This window comes from Malus sylvestris, chromosome 12, assembly GCF_916048215.2.
Source record: "Malus sylvestris chromosome 12, drMalSylv7.2, whole genome shotgun sequence".
In the NCBI taxonomy this organism is placed as follows: domain Eukaryota; kingdom Viridiplantae; phylum Streptophyta; class Magnoliopsida; order Rosales; family Rosaceae; genus Malus; species Malus sylvestris.
Window position 1 is genome coordinate 13,438,972 of NC_062271.1, and position 12,429 is coordinate 13,451,400.

Here is a 12,429-nt window from a genome sequence, read left to right on the forward strand (position 1 = left end):
TGTCATAGCTCCGGAAGACCAAGAAAAGACCACTTTCACGTGCCCATTTGGTACTTTTGCTTACCGCCGCATGCCATTCGGTTTATGCAATGCACCGGCCACGTTCCAAAGATGCATGGTAAGTATCTTTTCCGATTTTATTGAGAAGATTATTGAGGTATTCATGGATGATTTTAGTGTCTTTGGCGATTCGTTTGATGGTTGCTTGGCAAATCTCACATTAATCTTAAAACGATGCATGGAAACTAACCTTGTTTTAAATTGGGAAAAGTGTCACTTTATGGTAAAACAAGGCATAGTTTTAGGGCATATTGTTTCTGCAAGGGGAATTGAGGTTGATAAATCGAAAATAGATCTTGTACGCTACTTACCCTCTCCGACTTCGGTTAGAGAGGTTCGTTCGTTTTTGGGACATGCAGGATTTTATAGGCGATTCATCAAGGACTTTTCAAAGATTTCCACACCCCTATGCCGACTTCTCCAAAAGGATGTGACCTTCGACTTCAACGAGGAATGTGAAAAGGCGTTCAAACACCTCAAAGAGATGCTAACTTCGGCCCCCATCATTCGGCCACCAGATTGGAGCATTCCCTTCGAGCTTATGTGCGATGCATCCGATTATGCTCTAGGCGCTGTTTTGGGACAAAGGAAGGACAAACAGCCACACGTCATATATTATGCCTCTCGGACCTTGAACGATGCTCAATTGAACTACTCCACCACGGAAAAAGAACTCCTTGCCGTTGTTTTTGCTTTAGATAAGTTTCGTTCTTATTTACTTGGTACTAAAGTAATAATTTACACTGATCATGCAGCATTGAAGTACTTGCTCACGAAGAAGGAGGCTAAACCAAGGCTTATTCGATGGATGCTTCTTCTCCAAGAGTTCGATATCGAAATCCAAGACAAGAAAGGAAGTGAGAACGTTGTGGCTGATCACTTGAGCCGTTTGGTGCATGAAGAAGATGTCATACCTATTCCAGAGACATTCCCGGATGAGCAATTGATGTCCCTAAAGGTTAGTGCACCTTGGTATGCCGATATTGTTAATTTTTTGGTGTCAAAACGTATTCCAAGTGAGTTCACTAGGCACCAACGTGATAAACTTAGGCATGATGCACGGTTTTTTGTGTGGGATGATCCGTACTTATGGAAATTTTGCCCCGATCAGATTATACGTCGTTGTGTGCATGATTCTGAATGTCATTCAATTTTGAGTTTTTGTCACACATATGCATGTGGAGGGCACTTTGGCACACAACGTACAGCCCTCAAGGTGTTACAATGTGGATTCTATTGGCCTAGTATTTTTAAAGATGCTAAAACTTTTTGCTTAACGTGTGATAAATGCCAACGAATGGGTGGTATTAGTGCAAGGGACCAAATGCCGCAGGTTTCTATCCTAAATGTTGAAATTTTTGATGTTTGGGGTATTGATTTTATGGGTCCCTTCCCTTCATCGTATGGTTTCATGTATATTTTGCTTGCGGTTGATTATGTGTCGAAATGGGTGGAAGCCAAGGCCACCCGGACTAATGATTCTAAAGTGGTTGCAGATTTTATTAGAACTAACATTTTTGCAAGGTTTGGAATGCCACGAGTGATCATTAGTGATGGAGGGTCACATTTTTGCAATCGGACCATTGAAGCGTTATTGAGGAAATACAGTGTCACCCATAAGGTTTCTACACCTTACCATCCTCAAACGAATGGCCAAGCCGAGGTTTCCAACCGAGAGATCAAGCAAATACTTGAGAAGACAGTTGGGCCAACAAGGAAGGATTGGAGCTTACGGTTAGATGATGCACTTTGGGCGTATCGTACGGCGTACAAAACCCCCATTGGGATGTCCCCCTTCCGACTTGTCTATGGCAAGGCGTGCCATCTTCCCGTTGAATTGGAGCACAAAGCACTTTGGGCCATCAAGAAGTTTAACATGAACCTCGATGAAGCGGGAAGTCAAAGGAGATTGCAATTGAATGAGCTTGATGAGATACGGCACGAGGCATACAATAATGCAAGCATTTACAAGCAAAAGACCAAAGCTTTCCATGACAACATGATCCGTGGGAAATCATTCTCAATTGGGCAGAAAGTGCTATTGTTCAATTCCCGTTTACGTTTGTTTCCCGGTAAGTTACGTTCTAAGTGGATTGGACCGTTTGTTATTACTAATGTTTTTGTTCATGGTGCAGTCCAAATCCAAAGCTTGAAAACGGGACAAGAATTCAAGGTGAACGGGCATCGTTTGAAGCCCTATTATGACACCTTTGTGGAGCATGCCGTGGATGACATACCCTTGGCTGCCGTGGGCCCTAGTAAGGAGTGAATGAGGTCTTCGTCCGGCTGTACGACGTTAAAGCAAGCGCTACTTGGGAGGCAACCCATGCATTCAACAAAGGAGGACATAGAGAGCACTCCAATTCCAGATTTGCGTTCCTAAACTCTTCTCTTTGTTGTTCAATTCGTTTCTGCTATGTTAGGTTGTTTAGATGTTGTTTTGTTTGTTTGTTTGTTATTTGTGTGAGTCTATGCTTGAAACATTGAGGACAATGTTTGATTTAAGTGTGGGGGGGTAACCAAAGTGTTTTGATGCAAATTCGTAGGGTTTTGTCACCCATAATTTCAAATGTTGTTTCTTGCTGTTTTTAAGCCTTTTTAAGCTGTTTTGGTGTGTTTTAATGTGTTTTGAGTCAAAAATCCGAAAATCCCATAAAAATTTGAAAAATTTGTTTTAAAAAACCCAAAAAGAGTCGTTTTTGTGTGTTTGTTTGTGTCTTAGGGTACCTTCCAACACAATGATGAGGATTCGGTTTGTAATTGCATGACGGTTAAAGAGAGTTATAAACATGGATAAAAGTTTGATTTACTCTTTGGTTTATGCTTGGTTGTGGTTATAACTTATGAATTCACATGTAATCATAAAGTAAAAATCCGTTTTTGTAACATGCTTGAAGGAAGTAACTCAAACTAACGCTACAACCTTGTGAGACTTAAGCCTAAACGTTTATTTGGAGAGTTAAAATCTGTGCATTCTTTGTTTTCTAAAGTCGTTGCATGATCTCATTATTCTCTGCTTGGTTGCTACTTAGAAGGCGTTTCATCACTTAGAACCAAACACTAGAACTCATGCCCATTTCATTCAAAACATGTCATTGATTTGCATAACACATATTCAAGATTAAGTTGTGTAGTGTCCACCATAGCCCAAAAGCTGTATATCCCTATTCCATTATGTTTTGTAGGTTTTAACCCCGTTGAGCCTTGTTTAGCCTATGTTCTTTGTTAACCACATTATCCTCACCTAGCCTAGATTAGGACCATCCACACCCTTGTTCTTAAAACGTAGTAAAGCATAACGCAAGATGAATTCCTTTTGATCAATGTGTGCGGGAAACAAGTGTTGGGGAAGGATTAATGATATAGGGATGTGCCAAAGTCTTGAATGAGGCACGGCAAAGAAGAGAAAAAAAATGAGAAAAGAAAGAAAAAAATTCGTGAAAAATAGAAAGAAAAAAGAAAAGTTGTGAAAAACATGCAAAATAGTTGAAATGCATGTGAAAAAGAGTTCCAAAGTGTTGTTTGTTGAAGAAAGGGTCCAAAGAGTTGCATTCGGCCCTAATTGATTGTTTGAGTCTTCCCTTCTGTTTTGAATTTGATTTCGGCATGCTAAAGTGAATTCTAAGTTTCGATTTCCATACTTTGCTTACTATTGTTTTAAAGAACGTTTGTTTTCCATATCCGTTTTTGTTAGCCAATACCTTAAGCCCCGTTACAACCCTTAACTTTAATCTTGAGTGTTGTGTATTTCAATTTGTGGAGTTTAAAATTGGTATGAGCATATGGTGTCACTGATTCTCGCATCTAAGTAGTAGCATTCCATTCATGAGATCATATTTATAAACATGTTATTAACTCCGGAAATTGTTTTCTTTGTTATACATATATGTGAGCATTCGTTTTTATTGTTACATCAATCTTCTCACATATAACTAGTGTAGGGTGTGTAGTTAGAAAATCTGAGTGAAAATAGAGTGCATATCTAGTAAGGAATTGAGGGATTCTCTAAGGCACGTTACTACATTCAAAACATTGTTTTAATTGGTTAAATGTGAACTAGTAAGTAGTGACTATGATTAAGTTTGGGCTTAAGTGTAAAGATGGTTAAAATCTGTGGGAATGATGATTTTTAACATGTCATGTGCATTGGAAATCCCTGAGGCGATTGTTGGAAGGTTTAGGTTGTTTTACTTGTTTTATTTCGTTTTGTTTTGCTCGAGGACTAGCAAAAGCTAAGTGTGGGGGAATTTGATAGGAGCATATTTATGCGCCTTAGTTTAGCTTGTTCTTGTGCATTTATAGTGTTTTTGCTTAGTAAAGTAGTCTTTTAAGCTAGTTTTATGTGTTTTCAGGTTCTAAGGGCAAAGTATGCAAAATAATGCATTTTGGAGCCTTTTGGAGCAAAGTTGAGCTTGGAATGGATGTCATATGCTTGGAGCCAAGAGGATGGACGAAATTGAAGATTTGAAGATGATGTTTCCTACTTGAACAAGGTTTCCTAGTCGAAGTAGGAAAGTGCCTACGTGAAGATGGAATCCTAGTTGAATTAGGATTCCTAGTCAAAATGGGTTTCCTAGTTGAATTAGGATTCCTTGAAGATGAAGATTCCTACTCAAACAAGGTTTCCTACTTGAAGTAGGAAAGTTAAATCCAAATGGCATCAAGTTGCAGCTACAAAGAAGATTTCCAAGTCCAAGAAGGAGAAGGAATCCAGAATGAAGAAGGAATGACAAAGACAAGGTTTCCTAATCCTAATAGGCAAAGTTTCCAAATGCAATGAGGAGTCCTTATCCATTTAGGATACCTTATCCTTGTTCTAGAAACCTTATCCATCCTTGCCGTGAGTTTTCCTTGCATTAGAGGGTTTCTAGAAGCCCTAATCTGCCCTATCCTTTAAGTGCCGCACCTATCCCTTCTAGAAACCTGATTTCCTTGCCTTGCAAGGCCATCTAGAAGCCTTATCCACCTTATCCCTATCCAGCCGCACCTAGGACCCCTTTTCCCTTGCAAAATCTGATTGTTAGACCTATTTCCTTGTGGATTTGGGTTATCCAAGTCCATATCCGATTACCCTAGGGTTTTAAGTGCCTATATATACTCCTATTAACCCCTAAATCAGATCACCACTCACCACAATTCAGAATTCACTCCAGAAATTCGTCCAAACTCTCTCCACACCTTTGCCGCACCATTCTCTTCCCCTAAACACTACTACATCCATCCATAACCATGCATCCATACACCTAAGGTCCTAAACTAGTCCCTAGACCCTTTGCCGCACCAAGGAGGAGGAGAAAGAAGCTCGGAAGTTCATGCAATTCAAGTTCGCGTCGCTGGAATTTCTAGGTGTTTCTTTTCCTTTGATTTCAATGTTTAAATTCAATTCTCTTTGTTTTGTGCGTATGAGGAACTAAACCTCCCCTTGGCTAGGGGGGGATTCAAAATACATGTTTATGCTTGCGTTATGATTTGATTACTTCTAATTGCGTTTCATAAGTTGTGAATTCAATTTACTTATCTATGTGGATTACATTGATTTGTGTGTGTTGGTTGAGAGTGCACGCTTAATTATCATGCATAAATTGAATGCTAGGATATAAGGAAATTTCACCTAATCGTTATGGAATTATATTCACAAGTAGTAAAGGTTGATGATCTCAATCACGTTAAGTAAATTCTTGGCATAAGTTTCATGCAATCATAGTAACAAGTGCTTCGTCAATGCTTATGGTTTTCATAGAACTTAATGATTCTTGCTTGTATCTCTATTATGCAATCATGTAGGGGACTTGTGGGGAATGTTTTGGGTTGTCGTATGCAATCATCCAATTCAATAACGTTAGGAAAATCTGAGGGTTAATTTAAGCGGACCTAATTAACTTGGGGCATTGAGAATTCATGGTTTATTGAAAAGCAATTGGAAATCATTTTTGTATGCAAGTATAACATGTGTGGAGATGAACCCCTTAGCTAGCCTTCCATTCACCCATTTAAATCAAATTCGTTTTTACAATCTGTTCTAATTTACAAAGTTTGTTTTGTTTTAAATTCGTCCAAAACCAATCCCCCTTTGTTTTAAAGTGTCAAATTAGTTAGTAAGTGTTTTACTTTGTGTTTTTAAGTGTTTTGATTCAAGTTAAAACCCAAATTCGTCCAATTTGGTGCTTAGTGTCCAAAACTGCCCAGATTGTGTTTTTAAGGCAGTTTTGAGTGTTTTGGTGCTGTTTTGAGTCTTTTGGTTTGTTTTGGTGTTTTAAAGTTTAGTTTTGCATTCTTTGAGTCTATTTTAGTGTTTTAAACTTGTTTTTACATTTTTGAGTCAATTCCAAGTGATTTTGCAATCCCTCCTAATCCCCGGTCTAGAACGATCCCTACTTACATACATTGCTACAATTGATAAAAAGAGGGTTTAATTTGAGTGTCAACATAATTTTCACATCAAATTTTGGCGCCGTTGCCGGGGATTAGCAACTTTGCTAATCCCTTGGATTGTTATTTTCGTTTTTCTTATTAGATCAGATTCTTATGTTATTTTGTTTCTTGTTTTAGGTACTTGTTTATGACTCGGAGTTCTAATCCGGTTCAAGAACATATTTTAGACTTTGACGACGATTTTGAGCGTGAGTTGAGACGAAAGAGGAAGAACCCGGAACCTAGTGAATCAAGTGCAAGTTCCGAGTCCGTTTCTGAAGTTGAAGAGGAAGTGGAAGACATGGCAGCGGACAACCGAACGATCAAGGAGCTTTCCGCGTCGGGATTGGATAATGCCGCACCTCTATGTATCCAGTACCCTAGGGCGGCTCAGGACAAAACTGCCGAGTTCGAATTAAAGTCAAGCTTGTTACATCACATTCCGAAGTACCATGGGCTGTCCATGGAAGATCCAAACAAGCACTTGAAGGAGTTTGAAGTCGTTTGCTCAAGCATGACTCCGGTAAACGTGGACGGGAGTATATTGAAGATGAAGGCTTTCCCCTTTTCTCTTATGGAAAAGGCGAAGGATTGGTTATATGAATTAGCTCCCGGAACGGTCACATCTTGGGAGAGCATGAAACGGGCTTTCTTAGAGAAGTTTTTTCCAACCTCTCGAGTCATTCTCCTACGAAAAAGGATAAGTGGAATTCAACAAGAAGAAGGTGAGTCTTTTCCTACATATTATGAACGTTTTAAATCTCTTGTTGCTTCTTGTCCACAGCATCAAATGAAAGAGTTCTTCTGCAATACTTCTACGAGGGACTTCTACCAATCGAACGACAAATGCTAGATGCCTCGGCGGGAGGAGCATTGGTAGACAAGACCCCCACGGCAGCAAAGACTTTGATTGCCAATCGAGCGTTGAACGCTCAACAATACGAAGGTGTTGGACAAAGAGGCACCACACGGCAACACCAAGTGAATGAGGTAAGTGCCATAACCGAACTTCAAAATCAAATGGCTAACCTTACTACTTTGCTTTCTTAGGTTGTGGAAGGGCCAAAAGTTCAAAATGTAAGTGCGTGTGGCGTATGTTCCATGCAAGGACACCCTACGGACAAGTGCCCACAACTGATTGAGAACGGAGGGTGGGAGACCCTAAATGCCGTGGGTTTTGGGCAGCAATACCAACAAAGGAATGATCCCTTTTCTAACACCTACAATCCCGGTTGGCGTGATCATCCAAATTTCAAATGGCGAGAATCCCAACAAGGCCAACAACAAAGCACATTTAGGCAACAACCCCCGGGTTTCTATCAAAAGCCATTTGCACCAACTCAACCCCAAGCACAACCCACCCAAAAATCAGGTTCGTCTATTGATAATGATCAAATTTTTAATTTACTAACTTCTATGGCGCAGGGAATGCAAAATAGGGACAAAAAGGTGGACGAGTTGGAGAAACAAGTAGGGCAAATTGCCGAGTTCATGGGGCAGTTTCGAGAGCAAGGCAGGTTGCCTAGCTCAACCATTGCAAATCCGAAAGGCGGCTTTGAATCCGCCAAGGCAATCATGTTAAGAAGTGGGAAACAAGTAGGAACAACCCCACCACCATCCAAATCAGCCCCAAACAAGGTGGAGGAAGTGATAATTGAAGAGGAGGAACAAGGGTTGGCCACGGCAAGGAAAGATGTTCCTTTGCCGCAAGTCCCCATGGCTCCTAAGCCATCCAATCTGCCAAATAAAGGTACAATTGTGTCCAATTCCATTCCTACTGATGATTTTCCTTTGAATGTCCCATTTCCTAGTAGGTTCAAGCAAACAAAGAAAGAAGAAGCTGAAAAGGACATTCTAGAGACGTTCCGGAAAGTGCAAGTCAATATACCTCTCCTTGACGCAATTAAGCAAGTACCTAGGTACGCCAAGTTTTTGAAGGAACTATGTACAACAAGAAAGAGAATTTCAAACAAAGAGGTTGTCCAGGTAAGTGAGAATGTTTCCGCTGTTTTGCAAAGAAAATTACCTCCTAAATGCAAAGATCCGGGAAGTTTTACAATTCCATGTGTTATAGGCAATACTAAATTTGAACATGCTATGTTAGATCTAGGAGCTTCAATTAATGTCATGCCATACTCAATATATGCATCCATGAACTTAGCAGAGCTTAAACACGATGGTGTTATAATTCAATTAGCCGATCGTTCTAATGCATATCCGAAAGGAGTTTTGGAAGATGTGTTGGTGCAGGTGGATAACTTGATATTTCCAGCGGATTTCTACGTTTTAGAGATGGAGGACTCACCAAATGTCACCCCATTGCCGATTCTACTTGGGAGGCCTTTCATGAAAACAGCACGCACCAAGATCGATGTTTTCAAAGGGACGTTGACAATGGAATTTGATGGGGAGATTATTCACTTTAACATTTCTGAAGCTATGAAATTTCCTAAAGATGATCATTCTTGTTTTTCGATTGATATATTGGATGAATTGGCGCAGGATTATCTTGATATGTTGGAGGACGATCCACTCGAAACGACAATTGCACAAGGATTTGGCACAGAACCCAACATGGCCGTACCAAAGGATGAACATGCCGAGCTTGTGGCTGCCTTGGAATCATTGCCAAAACAACATGGTAAGCTTTCTAACCCAATTCCAATTCCCGTTTCCACTAATACGTTGTTACCTTCTGTGATTCAGGCCCCCGTTCTTGAGCTTAAACCGTTGCCGGACCATTTAAAGTATGCATTCTTGGGAGAGGAAGAGACGTTGCCCATCATTGTCTCTTCAACACTCACGGCATTAGAGGAAGAAAAGTTGATTCGGGTGTTGAAAGAGCACAAAACAGCCATCGGATGGACATTGGCCGATATTAAGGGAATTAGCCCTACAACATGCATGCATCGCATATTTCTAGAGGAGGGGGCTAAACCAACTCGAGAGGCTCAACGCCGGCTCAACCCTCCGATGATGGAAGTCGTGAAAAAGGAGATTATAAAACTTCTCGACTGTGGAGTGATCTATCCAATCTCGGATAGCCGTTGGGTCTCACCGGTTCAAGTTGTCCCAAAGAAGTCCGGAGTCACTGTGGTGAAGAATGTCGAGGATGAGCTTGTGCCAACCCGTATTCAAACAGGTTGGAGAGTATGCATTGACTATAGGAAGCTCAACAACACCACAAGGAAGGACCACTTTCCACTACCATTCATCGATCAAATGCTAGAAAGGTTAGCCGGTCATTCTTTTTATTGTTTTCTTGACGGTTATTCGGGATATAATCAAATTGTCATAGCTCCGGAAGACCAAGAAAAGACCACTTTCACGTGCCCATTTGGTACTTTTGCTTACCGCCGCATGCCATTCGGTTTATGCAATGCACCGGCCACGTTCCAAAGATGCATGATAAGTATCTTTTCCGATTTTATTGAGAAGATTATTGAGGTATTCATGGATGATTTTAGTGTCTTTGGCGATTCGTTTGATGGTTGCTTGGCAAATCTCACATTAATCTTAAAACGATGCATGGAAACTAACCTTGTTTTAAATTGGGAAAAGTGTCACTTTATGGTAAAACAAGGCATAGTTTTAGGGCATATTGTTTCTGCAAGGGGAATTGAGGTTGATAAATCGAAAATAGATCTTGTACGCTACTTACCCTCTCCGACTTCGGTTAGAGAGGTTCGTTCGTTTTTGGGACATGCAGGATTTTATAGGCGATTCATCAAGGACTTTTCAAAGATTTCCACACCCCTATGCCGACTTCTCCAAAAGGATGTGACCTTCGACTTCAACGAGGAATGTGAAAAGGCGTTCAAACACCTCAAAGAGATGCTAACTTCGGCCCCCATCATTCGGCCACCAGATTGGAGCATTCCCTTCGAGCTTATGTGCGATGCATCCGATTATGCTCTAGGCGCTGTTTTGGGACAAAGGAAGGACAAACAGCCACACGTCATATATTATGCCTCTCGGACCTTGAACGATGCTCAATTGAACTACTCCACCACGGAAAAAGAACTCCTTGCCGTTGTTTTTGCTTTAGATAAGTTTCGTTCTTATTTGCTTGGTACTAAAGTAATAATTTACACTGATCATGCAGCATTGAAGTACTTGCTCACGAAGAAGGAGGCTAAACCAAGGCTTATTCGATGGATGCTTCTTCTCCAAGAGTTCGATATCGAAATCCAAGACAAGAAAGGAAGTGAGAACGTTGTGGCTGATCACTTGAGCCGTTTGGTGCATGAAGAAGATGTCATACCTATTCCAGAGACATTCCCGGATGAGCAATTGATGTCCCTAAAGGTTAGTGCACCTTGGTATGCCGATATTGTTAATTTTTTGGTGTCAAAACGTATTCCAAGTGAGTTCACTAGGCACCAACGTGATAAACTTAGGCATGATGCACGGTTTTTTGTGTGGGATGATCCGTACTTATGGAAATTTTGCCCCGATCAGATTATACGTCGTTGTGTGCATGATTCTGAATGTCATTCAATTTTGAGTTTTTGTCACACATATGCATGTGGAGGGCACTTTGGCACACAACATACAGCCCTCAAGGTGTTACAATGTGGATTCTATTGGCCTAGTATTTTTAAAGATGCTAAAACTTTTTGCTTAACGTGTGATAAATGCCAACGAATGGGTGGTATTAGTGCAAGGGACCAAATGCCGCAGGTTTCTATCCTAAATGTTGAAATTTTTGATGTTTGGGGTATTGATTTTATGGGTCCCTTCCCTTCATCGTATGGTTTCATGTATATTTTGCTTGCGGTTGATTATGTGTCGAAATGGGTGGAAGCCAAGGCCACCCGGACTAATGATTCTAAAGTGGTTGCAGATTTTATTAGAACTAACATTTTTGCAAGGTTTGGAATGCCACGAGTGATCATTAGTGATGGAGGGTCACATTTTTGCAATCGGACCATTGAAGCGTTATTGAGGAAATACAGTGTCACCCATAAGGTTTCTACACCTTACCATCCTCAAACGAATGGCCAAGCCGAGGTTTCCAACCGAGAGATCAAGCAAATACTTGAGAAGACAGTTGGGCCAACAAGGAAGGATTGGAGCTTACGGTTAGATGATGCACTTTGGGCGTATCGTACGGCGTACAAAACCCCCATTGGGATGTCCCCCTTCCGACTTGTCTATGGCAAGGCGTGCCATCTTCCCGTTGAATTGGAGCACAAAGCACTTTGGGCCATCAAGAAGTTTAACATGAACCTCGATGAAGCGGGAAGTCAAAGGAGATTGCAATTGAATGAGCTTGATGAGATACGGCACGAGGCATACAATAATGCAAGCATTTACAAGCAAAAGACCAAAGCTTTCCATGACAACATGATCCGTGGGAAATCATTCTCAATTGGGCAGAAAGTGCTATTGTTCAATTCCCGTTTACGTTTGTTTCCCGGTAAGTTACGTTCTAAGTGGATTGGACCGTTTGTTATTACTAATGTTTTTGTTCATGGTGCAGTCCAAATCCAAAGCTTGAAAACGGGACAAGAATTCAAGGTGAACGGGCATCGTTTGAAGCCCTATTATGACACCTTTGTGGAGCATGCCGTGGATGACATACCCTTGGCTGCCGTGGGCCCTAGTAAGGAGTGAATGAGGTCTTCGTCCGGCTGTACGACGTTAAAGCAAGCGCTACTTGGGAGGCAACCCATGCATTCAACAAAGGAGGACATAGAGAGCACTCCAATTCCAGATTTGCGTTCCTAAACTCTTCTCTTTGTTGTTCAATTCGTTTCTGCTATGTTAGGTTGTTTAGATGTTGTTTTGTTTGTTTGTTTGTTATTTGTGTGAGTCTATGCTTGAAACATTGAGGACAATGTTTGATTTAAGTGTGGGGGGGTAACCAAAGTGTTTTGATGCAAATTCGTAGGGTTTTGTCACCCATAATTTCAAATGTTGTTTCTTGCTGTTTTTAAGCCTTTTTAAGCTGTT

The 12,429-nt window shown here is 40.9% G+C and overlaps 1 protein-coding gene across 1 annotated transcript in view; it reads left to right on the top strand.

Moving 5' to 3' along the window:
- LOC126592166 (uncharacterized) overlaps positions 1-12,090 on the top strand; it is a 48,445-nt gene extending 36,355 nt beyond the window's left edge. Inside the window, exons 5-7 of the mRNA XM_050257907.1 lie at positions 9,169-9,456; positions 9,550-11,037; positions 12,016-12,090. Of these exons, the coding sequence (XP_050113864.1) occupies positions 9,169-9,456; positions 9,550-11,037; positions 12,016-12,090 (1,851 nt within the window). The remainder of the gene's footprint in view (positions 1-9,168; positions 9,457-9,549; positions 11,038-12,015) is intronic.
- The last annotated feature ends 339 nt before the right edge of the window (positions 12,091-12,429 follow it).